The sequence below is a fragment of the Uloborus diversus genome, chromosome 4, assembly GCF_026930045.1.
Source record: "Uloborus diversus isolate 005 chromosome 4, Udiv.v.3.1, whole genome shotgun sequence".
In the NCBI taxonomy this organism is placed as follows: domain Eukaryota; kingdom Metazoa; phylum Arthropoda; class Arachnida; order Araneae; family Uloboridae; genus Uloborus; species Uloborus diversus.
The window spans coordinates 3,735,673-3,760,222 of NC_072734.1; the positions used below are offsets into that span (position 1 = coordinate 3,735,673).

Here is a 24,550-nt window from a genome sequence, read left to right on the forward strand (position 1 = left end):
TTAGCAAAAGGGAAAAAATAAATGTTTTTTTTTTTTTTTTTTTGATCTGATGTGTTTAGTTTAATAAACTTATTTTTTTTTTTTTAGCAGTTAAAGATTTTTTTTTTTTTAATGGAAAAAAGTGTATTAGCTGCTTTGTTTAAATGTTGCTGCTATTTTATTTGTTCATTTATTTATTTATTTATTTATTTATTTGTACACATCTAATTCTTTAGATGAGTAGGGCATATTCTATTCCTACAAACCGACTTAAAATATTAAAAAAATATGTTTGAAACAATTTGCGATTTTAGCTATTTTGGAGAATATTGATCTGGTACTAGAAAGTAGATATGGGTATACAGAAAAGTAGGTTTGTTTAGTTTTAGACGGAACTTCTTGTTAAATGTTTATTTCTTGGACAGAAGATAATTAAAAGGTACAATATTCAGTAGCAAAAATTTGCTAAGATAAAGAAAGTTCAAGGGCTAAATTGCAGAGCAGAGGCGACAAAAATTCATGATTACTTGCTGTCTAAACCTCTGGTGATGAGAAAAAAACCTATTGCTTCTTATAAATCACTGGCACCATCTGTTCGATATCTTAGTAGATTTACGAAGCAAAAGCTTTCAAAAAGGCATCTTTCATTTTGGTAAAATTTGTATCAGTATCAATCTGCAATTAACTTCAAGAGTTGAATAAATACCTTTGTGGTTGAAAGCTAAAATAAGAAATAAGAATGCTTAATTGCACAAAATTGCAGAAATATTGAAGAGATTGTGTTACGGCGTTACAAGGAATGCCCTTTTCAAAGCAAAATAAATGGGCTCATCGATGAAAAGATATCCGATTTTTGACGGATATCTTTTCATTTAAAAGATATGTTTTAATTTCTCTTACATTGAAAAAGGCGTTCCTTGTAATGCCGAAACACGTCTGTAGTAATCTGCAATTTGGGCAATTAAACGTTCTTATATCTCATTTTAACAGCTAATTTTTTTTACATTTGTAAAATATTAATATATTGAGAACAGAATATTTTTAAGTACATTAAAAATTTATCAAGATATTTTAGTATATTAATGATTTTCTTCAAAAATACTTACAGGCTGATTCAATTTTATTAAAGTAGACATAACTTCATCTGTTAAGTGAGAAACTTTCTCCTCCATAATTCTACCATTTTCTTCAACAATGGATGCCTGTTTACCTGTAACTGCACTGATAATCTTTATGGATCCTCCATGAGATTTGGACGGGATGATAATAAACTTATCAATGTCGGCTGTGTTGAGCACATGCCTAAGATAAAAGCCTCAATTTCAATGAATAAAGTAAGAGAATATTAGAATTTTACAGGACTATCATTTGATATTTTTTGCAGGGGGCTGGCGAGGGTTTGTGCGCATATACACAGAACGGGCTTATTCAGAAATGGCTCAAGAAGGAACAGCTGCCACTATATATACCCAATGCAAAGCATTTTACAGAGAAAAAAACAAACTACACAAATACACGGATTATTAATTAACATGGATTATAAGAATCTGGAGGAGGGGGAATGGACCTCCTCCCCCCCCCCCATCGCCCAAGTAACGGGTCTGCCTCCTTCAGTGGTGCAGCAAAGGGGGGTTTTGGGGGGTAAAAACAACCCCCAGAGGCATTGGTTTCAGTATAAATGCATATTCTAGTACAGTAGTTAAACATATTTAAGGACTGTTTTGATCAAGAAACCCCCTCCAGTAGGTTATTTTTCACTAAAAAACCAATGTCATGAGGTATTTTTGACCAAAAACCCTTCCAGAAGGTATTTTTGATCAAAAACCCACTCCAGAAGGTTTTTCTGGCTGCACTACTGGCCTCCTTTTATACTGAGCTGAATATGCCTTGAACCATGCCCGGATCTACGTTCTCGCAGACATGTAGCCTGTGGCCCTCAGTGGAATAGAAATCCAATAGACAGTTAAGAGCAATGCAGAATTTCGGCAAGGGGGCTCAAAATTTATAAATCTGGGCTTGCCTTGAACATAGTGTGTTTCAGGATGGACTCCCCGACTTTGAAGTGACATAACAGCAAAACCATAAAAGATAGAAAGGTGAAACAAGTGGTTTGTTAATGAGACAGGTCTGGAAAGTTTTATTTCCTGGTTTCCAAAAATAGTTTAAAGATGGTACAATAGTGTGTGTATGTGCATTTATTGAACAGATGTCAAATCATATTGCAATGGTTTGATATGGAGAACTTTCATTGCCATATCATTATGCAATGGAAGGGAAAAGTTCCCAAGTCACTTTCAGGAGTGTCCCGATGGGTGGGCATGGGGGTCTCTGTGGCTTCCCACCAATTTCTTCATTCGACAAATTTTGCTAACGATTCAGCAAATTTGGAGACAATATTGCAACATTGAGATTTTTTTTTTTGCTATTTTTGCTTTAAGAATTGCTTTTGATTATGTCTAACATTCCTTCTCATTAGAATTTAAGTGCATAACGTATGAAATGTGTGCATGCTCGTATTTTGTCATTCAGTAAAATTGAAATTCAATTCTTCAAATTCAGAATTTTCCCCTTCCGAAAACTTTAGTCCGGAGCATATTTGTTACTAACTTCAGTGTTTGAGGCATAAGCCTTGGTAGAGACAAGCAACTTCAAACTTTACCCTTCGGTTGAGTTATGTTACTGCTGGGAAAGGTGGACATATTTAGACAATTGCAATCAGATTTGACTTCTGTTCAATCAACACACTTCCATATCCTATTTCAAAGGCAATTGTAACCAAAAACCAAGTGTAGATATTAAGAAAGGACACCATTTACATTATTTTATGAGAGCACATATCCAGACTTTATATACTGTTATATTAGTTAAATCAAATACATTAGGCAATGATGTTTGATTTATCAAGTACAAATTAATTACATTTGCACTCATTTGAATCACTGATTTCTTTTTCTTTTTTTTCCTTTTTTTTTTTAAGAAAGGTAAAAATTTAAGCTATATGATTTAGACTTTAACTAGGCTTAAATGATTTAAGTGACACACAAACATTGGTTACGCAATTTTATAAATGAATATTTTTTTATTGAAAAATTTTGTCCACCACACTGATAATTACTTTACGGAACACGGAACTGCACATGTACAAGTAGACTGTTTACTTACGTTCCACAGCATGGTTCTATAGATATTGCAGTAGAGCTATCATCAGAACCAATACTAACAACATGAACAGTGTCAGGGTATTCCTAAACAATAAAAATACAATGAAACATCTCAAACATGCATAATGATATTAATATGCAAATTGAAACAAACAAAACTACACTTAAAAATTAGGTGGAATAGCTCCTGAAGTCCTCTTTCTAATATCATAGAATATTGATTAAGTTTTTAGGACCTTTTATTTGAAAATTTTCCAGGGGAGAGCTCCAGAAACCCCTTTTTGTAAAATCTTCAAAGTTTGTCTGGAATTGCGTTTTTGGAACTTCAATTTCGAAAAACTAGAGAGGGGGGGGGCGATTGATTTCAATCTTTTAAAAAATTGATTGGGGATAGGGATAGTCCCTGATCTTCATTCCTTACCCTAACGTCAATAAATATGGCCAATAATTACATTTTTAAGGCTTAAATTTTGAAATTTCTGCCCAGTTCAGAGTATCTTTCTTTCCCCTAACATCACCAAAGAAAGTCTAAGATTAAATTTTTAACACTACAAGTTGCATGATTTTTTCGGGGCGGGGACCCCTGAAACCCCCCTCTTCCATCAGCTGACACGTTTTGTTCCTAAAAGTTCCCCCCTAAAACTATTTTCTAGTAGTGCCACTGATGCTGCTAAATATATGAAGTTTTGAGCAAAGGAGAGTAACAGAGGATATGATCCAGTTATTCAAGTTAATTAAAATTATTCAAGTTAATTAAAATGGAGGATATTTATTGGTTAAATTTCTGCACAGATGGCAAAACCAGGAGTCATTGTTTTAAGCTTTTCAATTCCCAAACTAATCTTGAAATCTGGTAAAATTACACATCAACAGGTTTGCAGACGTTCAACATTTAGGATAGGTTGACAGACGCAACTGTAACTTGCAATAGAGAGAACAGTTTTAAGTGAGCTTTTAATCCTTTTATTGGGGATCAATTACAATCGACTAGGACCAGCCTAGCTGGGACCAAAGCCAGTTGCTGGTCGTCACTTTTGTATTTGTAATCTATTGGCAATAATAAATAAAATACATTAATCAAGTCACACATTTTATTAAACAAAATCGACTTACCTCACCTCGAAGAACAACAGCATTAGGATTATCCAATAACTCAATAAATGGCATTTCAATTCTTCTCACAGAAAGATTGTTATTAATTACATCATTAACATATTTTTCAATGAATTCAATCTGCTCCCTGGACAATGATGCCTAAAAAATGAAATTTTAACAAAATTCATTTCGATGTAAAACAATGTCCTACATAAACTTGAATACAAAGGCATTTTGTTGTCTGAAGTAAAAAACACAATTTAAGAATATAAAAAAAATTATCATCAACAGCTTCAAATTTATTGTACTAAAATAATTTAATCATTAGTGAAAATTGCACTTGTTGCAGGTTATAACTGTACAGTAGATATACAGGGTGTGGCAGCAAAATTTGCTTATTTGAAGGACCAATAAAACAAAAGACATTATATGTAGTATTTCTAAATATTTATTCACTATATGTTATATATACATGGATATTTACTTAGACAGTTCTGAAATTTGTACTGAGCAAGTATTGGCCCTTTTTGGCGACACACTGAGTGACTGGATTTCTGAAGTTTTGGTCAACTCTTTCCAACATAGCGATGGGAATGCTCGCGATTTCTCAGCTAATGTTGTCCCAGTACTCTGGACTATGTCAACCGACTAGGATTTCTAATCTCGCAATCCCGCCTCCGAATCTCGGAAGATATTTAACGGGATTAATCTCGCGGGGTTGAGAGCATAATCCTCTAAGATTTCCAATCACGCAAAGATTTTCCATTTTTTTTCCCTACATAAAACCAATATTTTTGCAAGCATCATTAGAAGTTTGAATCAGCTGCCTCGAATATCTGTAAGAAGAGCAAGAAAACTTTGTCTCGTATGATAAACGGCAGGTTTACCATTTAAGAGCACCAATAAAAATAGAGTATTTACTTCCTTTTACAAAAAAGGAAGTATTGTATTCGCAAAAAAATTTTCACTCAAAAATCGGACTTAATTTAAATTTTTCTCACCCTCGAATGAATGTTGTTTTTTTTTCAACCCGATCACACACGTGGGTATATGCCTAGAGACCTACAGACACCTGAAATGTCCATTTTGACGACCCCCGAGTTAATTACAACGAATTTTCTCGTGACATCCATATGTACGTATGTATGTGCATATGTGTGTATGTATCTCGCATAACTCAAAAACGGTATGTCCTAGAAAGTTGAAATTTGGTACGTAGACTTCTAGTGGGGTCTAGTTGTGCACCTCCCTTTTTGGTTGCATTTGGATGCTCCTAAGGCGGTCTTTTGCCCCTTTTTTGGGGGAAATCATTGTTAATTTCGATGCAAACTCAAGTTACGTAATAATTTGTCGGACATTTGGTAATATATCGCCAGTCTTTTGGTAACCAAGTTTTGTTGGCAACTTGGTGAAAAATTTGGCGAATTTTTTATTATTATTATTTTTTAAATTTGGTTTCAACTTGTCCACTGTTGGAGATATTTAGAGAGTAAACAATTGAATCACATTGAAATTGGCAATAATGGGGAAATGACATTAAATTGGAGTTAAAGGAAGTCATGTGATGCACACATCAGTTTGTTTTCTGAGAATGAACTGGAGTTCTCATTCTAGGTTTCAGTTTTCATACTGAGAGAATGCATAAAAATGATAAACAGTTTTCAAAAAACCATCACTAAAATTTGACACCCAGAAAATTGCAATTTAGAAAAAATGAGAAAATATTACAAAAAATGCACAATATTTTTCTCCAAAGAAAAAAGCAAAGCCTTATATTATTTATGCGCTCTGACCAGTAGAAAGTACCTATTGATGTATTTTTCACCAAGAAGCTAATATGGGGGTGGTACATGTTGGATGAATTAGCTGAGCACTCTGCACAGGGTTCATACTCCATTTGGATGAAAAAATTCCATGACTTTTCCAAGACTTTTTCATGACTTCAATAAAAATTTTCATGACCTTGTTTACGAAGAGAATAACACTACTTAATCTCAAACTTGCTAATTTTTGGAAATGAGCTTTAGCAAAACGCCTACAGGAATGCCACAGCCTCATTGAAGCACTTACTCGTAATGAAAAAAATATAAGTGTACACTTAAAAAACTAAACTATTCTTATTTGTCTTCATCATTTAAATTTAAGTAAAGTAATAATTCAATGAAACTAAAATTATGATGCTTAAATGCCTTTTTTTTTTTTTTTTTTTATAAACAAGCAGAATGATAATGAATGAGACAACGGTTGAATGAGTCATCATTAAGTTTCAATAAATTTGCTTCAAAAGTTACCTTTCAGTGTCAACAGCGCATTTAATCATCCACATAACTTGACAGTATTTTGGTTATTTAAAGTAAAGCCCCATGGTTAAGTTATTTATGTTTCTAAACCAGATATTTTTTGAAAAAACCATTCAGTAATGAATCAGTCTTCTGATTCAAAAGTACTTGTTTTGTTTACTTATTTTCACATTTTTAAATGCATATAAATTAATAGATTCAGAAATTCCAGAACATGTTCGATTCTTGACATTGAACGTAGCAATGGGTCCATGGATTAGTTTTGTGGGCCGTTTGTTGGGCACTACTGTAGTACTACTTTAGAGTATTAGAATTCCCCTTTTTCTGTATTCTATCGCCTGAATAAAGATCTTTACTTTATAAAACCTTCAACAAATTAAGATAAACTCTGATAAATTTAATAACGAAGTTCTTACGAGTACTGGAATCGAACTCGGATGCAATTGAATTGCTCTTTTGAGTGGGCGTAACAAAACCAAGAACGTGCAAGTTTGCTACTACATAATATAAAACATAAGAAGTGTTGAAAATAACAGTAAATTCAAAATATAAGAGTTGTCCAAGCAGTAAAATAACATCCCAAAAAAAGACAAGCAGCTGCAACAGAAGTGGATACAAAGATTTTTAAAAATTCAGATTGGATTTTGGGATCGTTCAATTTTCCACTTTTAATAACTCTTTTGTGCTATCACTCAGACTCAATATTTGTAATGCTCTATTAGTTAATGTTACTTTATCTCTGTCCAGGACATTTTTCCATGACTTGAAATAAATTTCCATGACTTTTAATGGAAATTTCAATTTTCCATGACTTTTCCAGGTCTGAAATTCACTTATATTTTTTCCATGACTTTCCAGGACTTCCATGACCCGTACGAACCCTGTCTGCAATATTCGGCAGGACTCCTAAAAGAGGCGACAGAAACTTGGATGAAACACAGAATGACTCGCATGACAGTGCAGTATGCTAAGCTGCTAAAGTTTTTGAATGTCTCTTTAAAGTGAGAGGTAAAATTAGTGAAGTTGATCAAAAACATTTAGTGCGACTGCGACATGGTGAAACCAACCAACATTTACCCCCTGCTGTAATGAAGCAAATGTACTGATACAATGACAACGTTAATGGAGCAACAAGGGCATTCTCAATTCAAGTTAAATTGTATACAGCAATGTGGATATCGTTTTTGTCCGAAATTGCAGTTCTTGACTAGAAATGAAGCTTGACAACCATAAGAAAATAAAAATTCATTTTAGAAGGTGATAAAGTTTATTGGGATCATTCCACAATTATTTAATCTCGGTAAAACCAATTGAATTGCATTTTACACTTTTAGGCACACTTTTGTGTACCAAACAATAGTTGCTAATTGGGATGTGACTTTGTAGTTCTCTACAATTATTGGTGTACGGAATTCGAGAAAACTACTATTTCGAGTAACAAAAGCAATCCTTCTTAAAAAGTACAACTTTTTCTATTGGACATTAAAATTTAACTTTTAGAAAAATTATGTTAGTTTTTACCAAAAGTAATTTAGAAAAAATGAATATCCCGGGACTGACTCCTTATAATCACAAAATCCTACAGGAATGGAAACCCTACAACCGACGTCATAATTGATTGCCTGCCAGGAACATGAGCTCGGGGGGCAATCTTGAAGTGTGTGTGTAAAAGGCTCGCTTCATGGTGATTTGACATGTTTCTTGATGAAAAAAAAAAAAAGCTCAAAGAGACAGAGTAGATAACTGTACTTTACACAAAAAATGCACACAAATCCAAATGATTAAAAGTACTTTACACTATAAAGTATTAGTTTGAAATTACCTTGGCACTAAAACCATGGCGTAGAAAAAGTGGACCAACATAAGATGAGCGTTGACTAGTATGAGGCAGAAGTTTTTGCAAAGCATTGTTAAGCAGATGTGTTGCTGTATGATTCTGACTGCAAGACATCCGATGATCCTGTAAGAGTAATTCAAGCGATCAATAAACAATAAAATCATGCATAAATGCTTCAAAAAGCAGGAATGATTGCATGTTATAAAGGTGTTGTAAAAGAAAATATGTAACATTGGAAACCTAGAATCACATGTTTGATGAAACACTTTCAAGTATTATTTTACAGTTTGCACAAAAACTCTGACATGACAAATTAGGATTTAAAAAAATATACAGAGTTAAATACTGTTTCAGGTTTTCACGGCCGGCGTCAATATGGGGAGATAACATTTCTGGGCTTATTGGCCGTGGTCTAATTGGAGTAGAAATTCCAGACGTTTCGGCTTGCTTTGCTGCAGCCATCATCAGTGGTTTGAGTTTAGTGAGACTCAAACCACTGATGATGACTACAGTCTACAACATACTGTGGTTCCATCCATTCAGAAACCGATTTTCTGTTTAATAAAATGATTAAACAACCTCCTCAAATTACGTTTGTTTTTCTTACTGTGACAATACAAAGATTACTTATAATTGCACTTTTTTCTTTTCATTTCTTTCCTATTTCTTTTTTTTTTTTTTTTTGCAATGTAATAAAAACTTCTTGAACCCCAATGTCTTGGTTTGTGAATCCCATCCAATCAGGTACCAGGATCACCCAGCGGCTTGAATCTCATCCAATCAGGAACCTTATTCCACCAGCGGCTAGAGAACGCCTCCCAATCAGGACCAGCAGTCCAGCAGTAGTTTGCTTAAATACCAGAGCCACCGGAGCCAAGAATCAGTCTCACCAAACTCAAACCACTGACGATGGCTGTAGCAAAGCAAGCTGGAATTTCTACTCCAATTAGACCACGGCCAATAAACCCGGTAATGTTATCTCCCCATAATATACAGAGTGTCCGTCAACTCCTTGACACATTTTCATAAATCATAGAAAAACAAAAAAAATTTGTATGAATATGCGGTTTGGTACATAATACTTCACAGGTTCAAGAAATTTTTATGACATTGCAAAAAAAAAAAAAAAAAATGAAATAGGAAAGAAATGAAAAGAAAAAAGTGCAATTATAAGTAATCTTTGTATTGTCACAGTAAGAAAAACAAACGTAATTTGAGGAGGTTGTTTAGTCATTTTATTAAACAGAAAGCAATACCTTTCATTACTAGAGCTCAATGTGTGCACAGTTTGTGGACATGGGATGAACTGGAGTACGGTTCACAGATGTGGTTTGAGCAACATACGGTGCATATATTGAGCTCTGGAAATGAAAGGTATTGCTTTCTGTTAAATAAAATGACTAAACACCTCCTCAAATTATGTTTGTTTTTCTTACTGTGACGATACAAAGATTACTTATAATTGCACTTTTTTTCTTTCTCTCTCTCTCTCTCTTTTTTTTTTACGATGTCATGAACAATTCTACAATCTAAGTGTTATAGTGCAAACCACAAATTCATACAACTATTTTTTGCTTTTCAATGAATTTTTGAAATGTGTCAAGGACTTTTCAGACACCCTGTATAATTGTTGTTATCAAGTTAATCTGTTTGAACTTTCATTTATTGGTACATTAATTGGAAAATCAGCTTCAAGTTGATTTTTAAACATATATAAAAAATTTTAATCTATGCCATATTAATTAAATTTTAAAAACTTTCTAGAGGTTATCTGATTTCTTTTTAAGAGTCAGAAAGAATGGCTTTTTTTGTTTTGTTGATACAATGACAGGGCCAGTTTATAGTATTTACAGACTGCAGAATATTTTTCTTCACATTGCAACTCATTTACAATACAGTCTAATCATTATGATGTTTTACATTTTATGCAAGCATTCATTAGATTTTAAAGGAATAAAAAGCAAAATTTTACTTAATTTACAACCACTATTGATAAATATTGAGAACTTTTCCTTGCATGAGTTAGAAGAAGCTTTAAGAATAATTGACAAAATGGAATTGTGGCAACGGTCTAAACTCAGAGAAACAGCGCATGCAAATCTGGCAAAGTTTATTTAAAAGTCTCCAGCTGAGTTGGCTAGCTCGCGATATCTGGATTGATGTGTTGTGTAAATGTTTGATTATTCCGAGATGGAACTGATTAATTTATATTTATTTCTTTTAATGGTAATGTGTTTTGTTGCAATTTACAATAAATGTTCGCTTTTAACAACTGGATTACCCGTCTCTACATTGGTGACCTGAACACGCAGTTATCAGTTGGAAGCGAAATGATTTCAAGAAAGAATGTGTCGCAACAATTCGCCGGAAGGTAATTTATTTCGACGAAAAACTTCAATTTTTTTCAACTGTCTTGCTTTTCTGTGCATGTGTCCTTTGAGGTTCTTGAGTGTAGCATTGTACCTAAGCTATTAGTTGTTCATGTTACAAATTCAGTAAATATTTGTTTCATGTTAGTATGGAAACAAAAGAGAATTTAAATTTGACTCAAAAGGAAGTAAGTGCTGAAAACTTAAGTTGCAATAGGGTTTCTGTAAAAGTACCTAATTTTTGGCCTAATAATGCAAAGTTATTTTTTGTACAACTTGAAGCTAGTTTTAGGTTAGCTGGCGTTACGGTTGAACAAACGCAATTCGATCATTTGGTTGCGTCGCTAGATGCAGAAACTGTCTCATGCTACCGATATTTTATGTCAGCCGCCAGAAAAACCATACACCGCACTTAAACAAAGATTGTTAGCTGAGTTCGAATTTTCTCAGAGTCGTAAAGTAAAGACATTAATTGAAGACTTAGAATTAGGTGACAAATCTCCATCTATGTTATTACGAAAAATGAAAGAATTAAGTGAGAGTCATGTAGATGATGATTTTTTAAAAAATATTTGGCTTCGTAGGTTACCGGTACCAGTGCAAACAATTTTAGCGGTCAGTTCTGAAAATTTAGAAAAGTTAGCGGAAATGGCAGACAAGATTTGCGAATATACGGGGTTGGTTGTAAACTCAATTGATAAGCAAACTTTTAAATAACAAACTGCTAGTACTGAAATTCAGTTGGAACAATTGCAACTGAAAGTAGACGAACTTACTAAAATTGTAAAAACGCGCAGTCGCTCAAGGTCTCCAAATCAATCTCAGGGTCGTAAACAATTTAATTTGAGAGCTGAAAAGCGGAATAATTGGTTATGTTGGTATCATTTTAAATTTAAAGACAAAGCTACCAAATGTGTAAAACCATGCGCTTTTGAAGCGAAATTTTCAAATTTTTCAAAATCGTCGGAAGTTTCTATGACTTTTACTAAAACAGGATTTAGTCGCAGACTGTATATCACAGATATTTTAACTCAAACGAGCTATCTAATTGACACAGGTAGTGATGTTTCTTGTTACCCAAAATCCTTTTTGAATTTAGACAGCGGAAAAAAAGAATTCACTTTGTACACTGCAAATGGATCTGGGATTGATACTTACGGTACTAAGTTATTAAATTTAGATTTCGGGTTAGGACGCAGATTGAGATGGCCGTTTATCATAGCTGACGTTACAAAGCCTATAATAGGGGCGGATTTTTTGCAGCATTTTGGATTGCTAGTCGATTTAAAGAAAAGGCGTATTTTAGATCCGGTGACTAAATTTAGTGCAAGCGGTCGATCGATATTTTGCGAGGTTCCAAATGTGAAAACAATTTATGGGAATTCTGAATATCAAGAATTGTTAAAGAAATATATTGAGATTACACAACTTAATGTTCTTTCACAAAAGGTAATGAAACATAATACAGTTCATTTCATTCCGACTGAGGGACCCCCTGTTTCAGCTAAAGCGCGTCAGTTACACCCAACGCAACTTCAAATAGCTAAACAGGAATTTGAATGTATGCTTGACAAAGGGATTTGTAGACCGTCAAAAAGTAATTGCGCTAGTCCTTTGCATATGGTCCCAAAAGGCGAGTATGACTGGAGACCAACTGGCGATTACAGAGCACTAAATCGTATAACAGTTCAGGACAAATATCCAATTCCTCACATTCAAGATTGTGTTAGCACTTTACACGGGAAGAAAATATTCTCGAAAGTTGACTTAATAAGGGCGTATCACTAGATTCCTGTGAACCCCCCTGATATTCCGAAAACGGCTATAATAACACCTTTTGGGTTATATGAATTTCGTTTCTAAACTTCGGGTTATGTTCAGCAGCACAAACATTTCAACGCTTTTTGGATGAGGTTTTGAGAGGGTTGAATTTCTGTTTTCCATACCTGGATGACATTTTAATCGCGAGTGAAAATCACCAGCAGCATAAAAAGCATTTAGAAGAAATTTTTAAACGTTTCCTTAACTACGGGATCGTTATAAATGAATCAAAATGTGAATTTGGGAAAGAAACTATAATTTTTTTAGGACATATGATAAACAGTAAGGGGTGTATGCCAGATCCAAAAAAGGTGAAGGCAGTGGTAGAGTTCCCTAAACCCAAAACTATTTCTGAACTTAGACGTTTTTTGGGTATGGTAAACTATTATCATCGCTTTATTCCAGATATCGCAGTGATTTTAGCACCACTTCATAAGTTTTTAATTAAAGCAAAAAAACGAGATAAGAGGGAAATTCCGTGGGATACTGCTTCAGAAACAAGCTTTGAAAAAATTAAAAGTGCTTTAGCGGAAGCGACTTTGCTTTATCACCCTTCTACTAATGCAGAACTTGCTTTAACAACTGATTGCAGTGATTTTGCGATGGGTGGTGTATTGCATGAATTATCCCCCGAAGGTCCCAAGCCTTTAGGTTTTTTTTCAAAGAAACTATCGGCTACTCAATGTAAATATTCAACTTATGATAGAGAATTGTTGGCAGCATATAGTGCAATTCAGTATTTTCGATACATGTTAGAGGCAAGGAAATTTATTTTGTATGTAGACCACAAACCTCTAACTTTCGCATTTCGGCGGAAACATGAAAAATCCTCCCCCCGAACTATCCGTCAGTTGGATTTCATATCTCAATTTACTACAGATATCAAATATTTACCTGGTAAGGGAAATTTGGTTGCGGACAGCCTATCACGAATATCGGAGATCACATTTTCATCTCTAGATGATATAGAAATGTGGGAAAAATCACAATCTGAGGATGAAGAACTTCAGGACGTTTTAGAGGGACGAATTAAGTACAGTGGTAAATTAGCTAAAGTTCCTATGCCTGGTACCGATAAATCTCTATATTGTGATACATCAGGAAATTATAATAGATTCTTTGTTCCGCAAATTCTTAGGCGTAAAATTTTTGATACAATGCACGGTTTGTCTCACCCCGGCATACGTGCTACAAAACGTCTTATCAATAGCAAATATGTCTGGCCAAATATAAACAAAGATATAACTGCTTGGTGCAGAGCTTGCGTTCCGTGTCAGCAGATTAAAGTACATTTGCATACTAAATCCCCGTTAGTTCAATTTTTAGTTCCGGATGAGAGATTTTCTCATATTCATTTAGACATAATAGGGCCACTAACACAAGTTCAAAATTTTAAGTATTGCTTGACTATAGTGGATAGATTTACGCGGTGGCCTGAAGTTGTGCCAATTACTGATATAACAGCAGAAACGGTAGCTCGTGCTTTCGTACAGTCATGGGTTTCTCGATTTGGTACTCCGCAAAGGATAACATGTGACAGGGGCAGACAGTTTGAATCTGAACTTTTTACGAGTCTATCAAAGATGCTTGGCATAAAATTAGCAAGGACATCGCCGTACAGACCCCAAAGTAACGGTCTGGTGGAAAGACTGCACCGACCATTGAAGCAAGCTTTGATGTGTTACAAATCCGATTGGGTTGAAGCACTTCCATTAGTGCTGTTGGGACTCAGATCTACGTTACGTGAAGACCTTGGCGCGTCCGCGGCACAGCTGACTTATGGGTCAACTCTACGGTTACCTGGACAGTTGTATGAAGAAAAAACTTTATCTAATATGCCTGACTACGTTGCACGTCTTCAAAGACTGATTAGCTCGCTAAGTCCATCTACCCCTATTCGGCATGGTCAACAACGGATTTATATCCCTAAAGATCTGCAAAACTGTACACATGTTTTTGTGCGCTTAGATGCTGTAAAAAATCATTGCAGCCGCCATACGAAGGGCCTTATGAGGTCCTAAAGAGAATGGACAAGAACTTTTTGATTTTGGTGAACGACAAGGAAAAGATCGTTCACATCGATCGCTTAAAACCAGCATTTTTAATTGCTGGAGATTCCAATCCAAGGACTCCTGGAGTTACAACAAGGTTTGGCCGCAAAGTACGTTTTCGTCTCCCAATGGTCTTGTGAGACTGGTGAGGGAGTCCGTGGCAACGGCCTAAACTCAGAGAAACAGCGCATGCAAATCTGGCAAAGTTTATTTAAAAGTCTCCAGCTGAGTTGGCTAGCTCGCGGTATCTGGATTGATGTGTTGTGTAAATGTTAGATTATTCCGAGATGGAACTGATTAATTTAATTTTATTTCTTTTAATGGTAATGTGTTTTGTTGCAATTTACAATAAATGTTCGCTTTTAACAACTGGATTACCCGTCTCTACAGAATAAAAGTTATGAAGATGAATTTCGTTATCTTAACGAAACTTTACCTTGTTTTTTCATATAAATGCTCCATATTAAAATTAAAAAAAAAACTACATACATGTCTAAAACTTTAAACAATCGGCACTAAAAATTAATCCTTATTCCTCTCTAGTTTTTTTTTTTTTTTTTTGTGCCGATTTAATTTGAACCTTTTAAATAATAAAAGGTTCCCTATCAAATTAATGTTTCACAGCATACAAGTTACACATGATAAAGATCCTAATCCATCTCTTTACTTAACCTCGTTATCGATTATTGGCGTAGATGAAGATAAAAATCCTATGAAAGCAATTGTAGTGAATAAAATTTCATGCTTGCTCCAGAAAAGCCTTCATTCAAAATTTTCATAATGATTACTATTACTATGGGTTTCATTTCAATCATTTAATGGAGAAATTACATAAAATTTACTGTTTTCCATAATAACCAAAACAAAAAATTTATTTTAGAATTTAGGTTTTAGTGTGTTTGTGTGTGTGTTAAGTTGTACCTTAAGATTAATCAAATGGTTTAATGAAATTCCCAAGTGTCTAAGTGGTCTACTTGCAGTGATATAAGCAACAGTAGGCCTCAGAATCTTTGTGACAAACAGGTCAAGTATAATAAAAGTGCTTAAAAACAATATCTTTCGTATAAAATATTCTAATGCAAAGCTAAATGAAAATGTGCATAACAAAGCTAAAGTACTTACTCTATCAATGGATAATTCAACTTCATTACCAACTTTTATTTTCCCGGTTTTTACTATACCATGATGAAAAACAAAACCTTCTGCCGATGACACATTTTCAACATTAAAATCAAAATCCTAAAGAAGAAATGGATATTACAAGTACTAGTTTGTAAACTGATCAGAATGGTAAGATTAAAAGCAAATTTAAATTATTGTTCCATGAAAAATTTAAATATTGTTCTATAACACATAACACAAATGTAAGTTGCATAGCCAGCTGGCGCACCAAAAATGTAAAGGGTCAAAATTAGTGTGTGGGGTTAAGGGGAGTGGCCCCTGAAGACTATTTTTCATTTTCATTTTTAATTGAACTATATTAAAGGCTTTTAGCATCACTGATTCTACAACCTCCAAAATATGGAATATGGTCTCAAAAATCAGAACTGATGGCCACGGTAGATTTTCCTGTTTCAATTCAAAGATCCATTTTTATGAAATAGGATGAGAAAGTCCATCTGTTCGGAATTTTTAGTTTTTACTTTTGTGAAATAAATCAATCCTTCTAATAAAAAATTATTTTTCAATCAATCATTAATTTTTAAGTTAGAAAAGTGGGATGGCAAGGCCACTTTGCTTTTGAAAGACGGGGGGGGGGGGGGGGAATTTGGACTTGTAAAAGGTCATCAATGCAAAAAACGAACCTTTTACCAAGAAAAAAAACGAAAAAGAAAATATCACAATCATAAAAATGGACCATTTTTAAATACGAGTAGATGTAAAAATGTCAGGAATTTTGGAACTTTAAGTGAAAATATTCGGTCTGAAATGAACGACAGGGGGAAAAAAGGAATTGTACAAAACCAAGATAACGCTTACTAGGGCCTCAAGAGAAGAGCTCAAATAGGATTAGAAGCATATTGTTGTAACAAGTTAGTATTTTCAACAACAAAAAACACATGATCAACACTTTGGACGACTGGGACTTGATTTTTCGGTAGTCTTTGCAATGAAGTGGTCGCCTGTTGGCAACTGGCAATCGCTAATCTAGTGCTTTATTATGAAGCTAGAAATAGAATACTTAAAATACATCACCAGCTCAGTTATTCCATCCGAGGACTGCAGTTTCGTGCTTTTTAGCACTCATCAGCCCGGAATAGGAATCACATGAGCTGGAGGCAAAAAACCTCTTAAGGAAGCCAAGAGAGCCAAACAAACTCCCTTAAGAGGCTCCCTTCGAGGCTTTCCCTCTTGGCTCCCTTAAGAAGTTTTTCCCCTCTAGCTTATGTAATTCCTATTCCAGGCTAATGAGTGCTAAAAAGCACGAAACTGCAGTCCTAGGATGGAATAACTGAGCTGGTGGTGTATTTTAAGTATTTCTGCCTTAGACCTGGCTAAGGGCGGTAACTTACTACAAAATAGAATAGTTTGTATGGAATTTCAGAAATACATACTTCATTAAAAATTTTCCCTAAATCAGCAGTTTGCCCTCCTGCTTCTGAATAGAAGTTTGTTTTATCAGTTACAATCAAACAGGGATCACCTTCACTGACTTCGGGTAGATATTCTTTTTCTTTCAGGATAGCCAGAACATTGCCTTTAACTGTTCTTACACCTGAAAATTATTAAAACATAAAAAAACATGAAAGAAAACCTTATTTTAAAATAAAGATGCAAATTTTTACTATATATTTAAAAAAAAACAAAAAAACTCTCAGCATTTGAGCATGTGTTAAATCATATTATTACATGTTTAGCAGTAGTCATAACAAAAGTTTTACCTTGAAGAAAATATGTTAGGTTAAGTCTAGATGTTTTCACTGGAGTACCTTATAGTTTTTCCATTATTTTCTGAAAACAATTTGGCATTATCTCTTTTGTTTTCAGCTATTTAAAAAAAAACAATGAAAACAAATATGCTATGAGCAAAAAGTGGTGAATACTGCCGTGGGCAGGAAAAGGGCGCAAATTTGTTATTCTTTTTTTTTTTACATTTTTGTCACCTATTTTACGTTAGCTTTATTGTAAAAACTTGTTTATTTGGTTTCCGCCAAAAAAAAGAAAAAAAAAGCACGAGAAAACATAAAATTTTAACCTTCTCCTATTGTTAGCATTAAATCCAAAACGTGTTTCTTCAAATATCTCGGGATCTTATTTCTGCAGATACTGCAGTTTACTTGCCCATGGTGGATTAGCTCTTTGAGGTTGCAGAAAATATTTCATTGAGTCGGAAACAACTCAGTGGCATGGAAAAACAACAATTTTTACATAAAACTTTATGATTAAAATTTCCTAAATTTCTGACATAAATACTTCTCTAAAGAATTCTATAATATACATACATTTCTAAGGAACTCAAACACATACATTCTTTTCTAGTTCTTTGAAATGAAATAATTGTTGTTTAGCAAATTATTCAGCAAAAAACCTTAAAGCAACTATCTGATGGATCTTTTTCATTAGTTTTAATTTATTTCTAATTAAAACATTGGATATACATTGGCTCCCAAAAGTGTGCGTACACTTCGAAGTTTTTTAGTAAAACCAAAATAATGCAAGACTGAATTCGAGTATGAAGTCCAATATTTTTTCACATCATTCCTGAGTCATTTAAAATAAAACCCTGTAGTTTTTTTCAAAATATTGACGGATCTTCTTTTTCAAATGGGTAAAAAAAAGCGAAGAGACAGAGAAATAACATGCCACAAAAGTCATCGTACACTCAAATATCTTCGAATAAATTCATGATTAAAATTATCACGTCGTTTTTTTTATTATTTTTGCATTGTGTTAACCCTTAAAAATCATTTGGCTTTAATTTTCTGTTTGTTTATTCCTTAATATTGTGCTTATTACTTTAAAATGGCTGGTATTCAAGAAAAAAACCAAACACCATTCGAAATTTGAATTTTTGAAATGCAGATTTTTACATTTAATTTTCACCTAAAATCGTTCGCTAAGTTCTCTAATTAGCTGGATTAAATGGAACCTCTTACCGCAGAAATTCTCATAGCCACGCGAAAAACAGAAAGCTTACGCTTTTCGTCGCAAAATCAATGATAAATAAGCTCAAAACATTTTAGAATCACGTCTTACTTACAGATAAAAATTAATTCAACATTTTTGGTTAAATTGTTGTATAACTGTAAGTAGAAGAAAAAATTAGGAATTTAATCTTAAGAACTTATTTGGATCAGTTAATCAGGACGGTGGAGGTGTTCTAGTGTGAGGGGGCATATCAGCATCAGGACTTGGTAGTTTGTAATTTTTTAATGAAATAATGAATCATGCTGTTCATTTAAATATTTCAAAAACCAATTTTAAATTCTTAGCCAAAAACTTGGTTATTGGAAACAATTTTGTTTTTTTATCAAGATAATAATAAGAAGTACATGGTTTTTAACGTTTGCGCCTAGTGCCTCAAAAATTGTCCTCAAGTTTAGAAAATGCCTCTTCAATCTCCAGATTTGAACTTCATGTAACATATTTAGAGATGTCTGGGGGCTAAATTATGAAAATACAGCATAGAAACGAAAATAGAGCTAGAAACAGTAAGACTCGAAGTGTGATTGAACACTTACTCAGAAATTACGCAAAAAAAAAAGAAAGTAAAAGAATGAAATCTATTCCCAGAAGTTTAAAAGGTGTTGATGATACTGAACGATATTCCACTAAATAATAACTTAATAAAAAGTTAAATCATTTAAAAATATATAGATGTTTTTTAAAGTGTACAAAGACTTTTCTGAGATAAAATTTCTGGCTCTTTTTGGTTTTTGATTAAAAAAAAAATTAAGTTTTATTATTTAAAAAAAAATTTCATGCAGTTTTCTTGAAAATTAATCATAGATCTTATAATTAAATACCTATTCCGAAACATTAATTCTAACCAATGGAAAGGGACGTATTTCATTGAAAGTCGTAGGTGTACAAACACTTTTGGGAGCCACTGTATAAGTTTAGAAGTTTTTCTTTCACTTTGCTATAGACGCATTAAAATAAAATTCTTGAAACAGCAATCAGAAATCCTTGACAGTTTTTCATGCACAGCTTTTAAAGAGATTTACAAATCCACACAGAGCAATCAGAAAAGAAATTACCGTATGTTCTTTTATCTGTGGAATAATCATATTTAAAGAAATCTTCTGATGGCTGAATATCATGTCTTCTAAGAATTTGAACAATTTGAGAGAAAGAATCAGATTTTCCTTGAGATCGGACTATAGTAGCAGCCTGTTTCAAATAAAAAGAAACAAATATAACAATAGAGTTTCTACTTGAATGAAACACAATCAACAATGAATCAAATTAAATATTTATTTTTAAATTTATTTTGACAGTAACATTTAAATAACTTATGAAATAAGTTTGCATAATAACGTACAAGGGCGCACATATAGGGGGCAAGGGGGGGGGGGGGCTCAAGCCCCTTGTTAGAAATTAGAACTTCCTTGCTTTTAGTCTTTTTTTCTTTGCAAAAATGTAAAAACATTTCTTCTCCAGCCATTAATGAATAATTTATTAAAAATGTCAAACTTTAATAATTCTAATCTGTACTAAAATCAGTGTTTATGGGGGAAAATATCTGAACCCCCCTTAAAATTTTGCATATGGGCGCCCATAATAACATATAATTTATAAAATTCCATAATTTTAAAAAATATAATCAAGAAATACAATAGAACATAGATTATTGGAACCTCGTTTAACCAAAGCTGGATTCCTTAAATTGAACTTTTTTTTGGGAGGGGGCAAAGTCAGTGTAAAAGGGTTGTTTCATTGTAATTCCCTAAGTAACACTACTTTTTAAAACACTATTCAAATCAACATTGAAAGTTTATTAAGTAATTGTTTTTTTTTATTTGTTGTAACTATATATTTTTACTTCCTTTTACAAAAAAGGAAGTATTGTATTCGCAAAAAATTTTCACTCAAAAATCGGCCTTAATTTCCGTTTTGCTCACCCCCGAATGAATGTTGAGTTTTTTTTTCGACCCGACCACACGTGGATATATGCCTAGAAACGTACAGGCACCCGAAATATCCATTTTGACAACCCCCGAGTTAATTACAACGAGTTTTCTTGTGACGTCTGTATGTACGTATGTATGTGCGTATGTATGTCGCATAACTCAAGAACGGAATGTCCTATAAAGTTGAAATTTGGTACTGAAGACTCCTAGTGGGGTCTAGTTGTGCACCTCCTTTTTTGGTTGCATTTGGATGCTCCAAAGGGGGTCTTTTGCCCCTTTTTGGGGGAAATCATAGTTAATTTTGATGTAAACTCAAGTGGTGTTATAATTTGGCGGACACTTGGCAATATATCGACACTCCTTTGGTCGCCAAATTTTGTCGCCAACTTGATGACAAATTTGGCGATTTAAAATATTTTTTTTTAAAATCTGGTTTCAATTTGGCCGCTGTTGGTGATGTTTAGAGAGTAAACTACTAAATCATATTAAAACTGCCAATAATGAGAAAATGACATTAAATTGGAGTAAGAGGAAGTCATATGATGCACACATCAGCTCGTTTTTATTAAAGAACAAAAATACAGTTCACTATTATTAATAATGCAATAAAGATTAAAGTTGACAGAAATATACATTCTACATTCAAATTGCATAATCTAACTTGAGTGACATTTATTGAACAAGTGTATTGTTTATAATTTTTATATAATTCAAAAGGTCACATTGAACAGTTGTTTTGTAAAAGTGTACATATTTAAATCCACAGTTAAAGGCTCTGCAATCTAGTAACAACTATTTTTAAATAATTTTCAATTAACCAGAAGTGGTTTGATCTCCATTACTTTGATTTTAACTGAGGTTCTACTATGTTTTTAAAAATTATGCAAAACAATAAGATTTGCAATACTTAAAGTTCTTTATAAAATTAAAACAATAACTGATAAAAACAAACCTGTTCTTTTAATAGTCTTTGGTAACCTTCCCAATCCAGTTTAACATTTATTTCTGATGCTAAGTCTTTAATAATTATTTCTTCTAGGCCAAACTGCTGGTGTAGATTCAACACATTGAGCCCTAGAACATAAAAGCTCTTAGATGTTCAAATTTAAAAGGAATACATAAACAATTTAAAAAAAAATTAAGACTTAATTTACCACTTAAAGTGTTGTTCGCATTTTCTGAAAGAATTTTATTTCTTGCTTTGCGACCTTTGTTTATCACAGAATGAAACTGCTTCTCTTCTTCGTTCACAATGTCAACAATCTATCTAAAACAAAATTTGTCATGAGAATGTTAAATTCAAGAATGTATAGAACAAATTATTTTTAAAGAAATTTAGCACTTATGCTGTGGGAAACCCATAAATTCACCAGCAAAAGGAGAAATCCCAATCGCACAATTATTGAAACTCCAATATGGGGTTGTTTCCTTCAGTCAAAAGTAGTACTTTTAGTCACGGAAATTGATAGAATAAGCAAAAAAAAAAAAAAAATAATAATAATAATAATAATAACATTGACCCAAAAAATACTTTTATTTTCCAAACAGTTATTTTTTAATTAATTCTTTAAAATGGCCAATTTTTCAAACAAGGCGCGTTTGAAATGATGACGTCACAAATGATGTCTGATGACGTCACAAATGATGCTTTTTGGCACATTTTTCTTCTGCGTTTCCACGTTATGATAATCAAGCAGCGAATTAAAATTGCGCTCTATGCTTGCTATCAAACATATTGTTGCCAATACATGTGAGTAAAGATGCGAATTAAATATTTTGCTCTGTGAATGGCAACACAGAATGGCATTTCATCATTTGTGATGTCATCGGCAAGAAAAATGTAAACAATAAAAGCGCACCGATTTAAGTATTGTTTTAAAAATATTAAACTTAAAGAAATGATTTAAAAAAAGGTTAGATCCTATGTTTTTAAGCATGCTCTTTCAGAAAAAAATACTTTTAGTTTTTGGAAACAACCCCAATTGTGAAACCACTTGAACTCCCACAAGGCTAACTGAGAATCTACACTGGCAGCCAGAGGAAAAGTGTCACTGGAAGAGTGAACATGTAATTTCATCTATTAAACAGTGATTTACCAAAAACCAAGCTACGTAGTCAATATCCCACCTCTGACACTACACCAAAATACTTTTATTCTAAATATTACAGTTGAACTCTCTTAATATGACATACGTCTAATACGAAATGATGGCTAAAACGAACATTTTGTTTGATAAGCTTAGTTTGCTAATACAGTAGAGTCTCCCAAAAGTCTGAGGTTTTGCTTAATTTGAAGTGCTTGGTTGAAAATTTTAGGGTATAATTTTTTAAGACAAAAAATACTTTAATCTGAAAATCGAAATGTTTTGCTATGCAGAACTTTCCTAACAACATACAATATGGTAATAACATGATATTGAAAAGTTTATGTCAGTAACAGTTGCCAAGAAATATTTATTGACTGTTAGAGATGAACTAAGAGATGCCTTGGAGAAAGTAAGAAATTGGTTGATAGAAAATATAATTTGAAATTAAAACATTGTTTTCCCTCAAAGAACAAACAAACATCTCTTTTAGAATATCCGGCGATTGCAATTAAAAAGGGAAGTGCAAAACTTGGCGCTGTATGATTCGTATATACGAAATTTTCTCCTTCTATGACTAACGTTTTTGTATTATGTGAGATACATACGCATGCTCACACACAGGCACAAATTTCAAGACAAAACTCATCAAAATTAATTCGAGGACGAGCAAATGGCATTTTTCGGTTGCCTGCAAATTTACACATAAACACGTGCACCCATCAAGAAAAAAAAAAAAAACTAGTTTAGGATCAATTAAAACATAAATTTATCTTGAAATTTGAGTGATAAATTTTTAGAGGAGACAATATTTCCTTTTTATTAAACAGTGCATGTCCTTATGTAGTCCAAAGAATTTTTCGTATAATCCGAGTTTTCAGTAATCCAAGGTGGGACGACCACCTCAGATTTTCGAGACTTTACTGTAATTACATTAAAAATTTCATGTACAATAGATACATTAAATTGAAAGTATTGGCTAAGATGAACACAAATTTTCGACCTCTTTACTTAAAATGTTCGTGGTTGAATACCTAATATTCTTTTGGATAAATTATTCATCATTTTGTTAGGTAGACGAAGTACCATCATGTATCAATAAGGAAATATTAAACCTTTTGCATAGAAAATAAAGCCTGTATGCTTGTTTACCGATGAACATCTTCATTTACTCGGAGGTAAAACCGTTTGTCTCCCATTGTGGATTACAACCTTTTTTCTGAATGTACTAACAGCTAGATTACAATGTGTGTATTAGTAATAATAATTTCTAAACATAGGTAAGCATTTCTTCGTTTTTCACAATACTACTCATTCACAGTTGTTACGAATAACAGCTAATACGAACAAATCCATGGATTTTTGACATTTTGTATTAACAGAGTTCAACTGTATTTCCTTTAATTTTGTATGTATGAAGAAATAATGGTAATAAGATGACTACAGAATACAGTTGGCTCTCTGTTTAACGACTTTCAAGGGACCACAAAAAATCGTCCTTAAGTAGAAAGTGTCCTTAAATAGAAAGTTTTTAACACTATAGTGGACCATCTGGGACCGTGAAAAGCCGTCGTTAAATAGAGAAGGTCGTTAAATAGAGCGTTGTTAAACAGAGAGCCAACTGTATATATTTTTATGAAAATGAATTAAAATATGCATTGCTATAAACCTTTGTGTATTACTTTATATATATATAATTTAACTACTTGACATGATCCTTTGAAATTCAGATGTTTTTACAATAAACAGTGATTTTATTCAAGACAGAAGTTCACAAAC

At 33.2% G+C, this 24,550-nt stretch overlaps 1 protein-coding gene across 1 annotated transcript in view; it reads right to left on the bottom strand.

Annotated features, from left to right (window-relative positions):
• Window positions 1-24,550, bottom strand: part of LOC129219768 (alanine--tRNA ligase, cytoplasmic-like) — a 116,168-nt gene that overhangs the window by 62,461 nt on the left and 29,157 nt on the right. The window contains exons 6-15 of the mRNA XM_054854065.1: window positions 21,842-21,950; window positions 21,640-21,761; window positions 19,815-19,947; window positions 17,169-17,329; window positions 15,736-15,852; window positions 8,358-8,495; window positions 4,254-4,394; window positions 3,142-3,224; window positions 1,086-1,281; window positions 686-700 (exon numbers count right to left, since the gene is read on the bottom strand). Of these exons, the coding sequence (XP_054710040.1) occupies window positions 686-700; window positions 1,086-1,281; window positions 3,142-3,224; window positions 4,254-4,394; window positions 8,358-8,495; window positions 15,736-15,852; window positions 17,169-17,329; window positions 19,815-19,947; window positions 21,640-21,761; window positions 21,842-21,950 (1,215 nt within the window). The remainder of the gene's footprint in view (window positions 1-685; window positions 701-1,085; window positions 1,282-3,141; window positions 3,225-4,253; window positions 4,395-8,357; window positions 8,496-15,735; window positions 15,853-17,168; window positions 17,330-19,814; window positions 19,948-21,639; window positions 21,762-21,841; window positions 21,951-24,550) is intronic.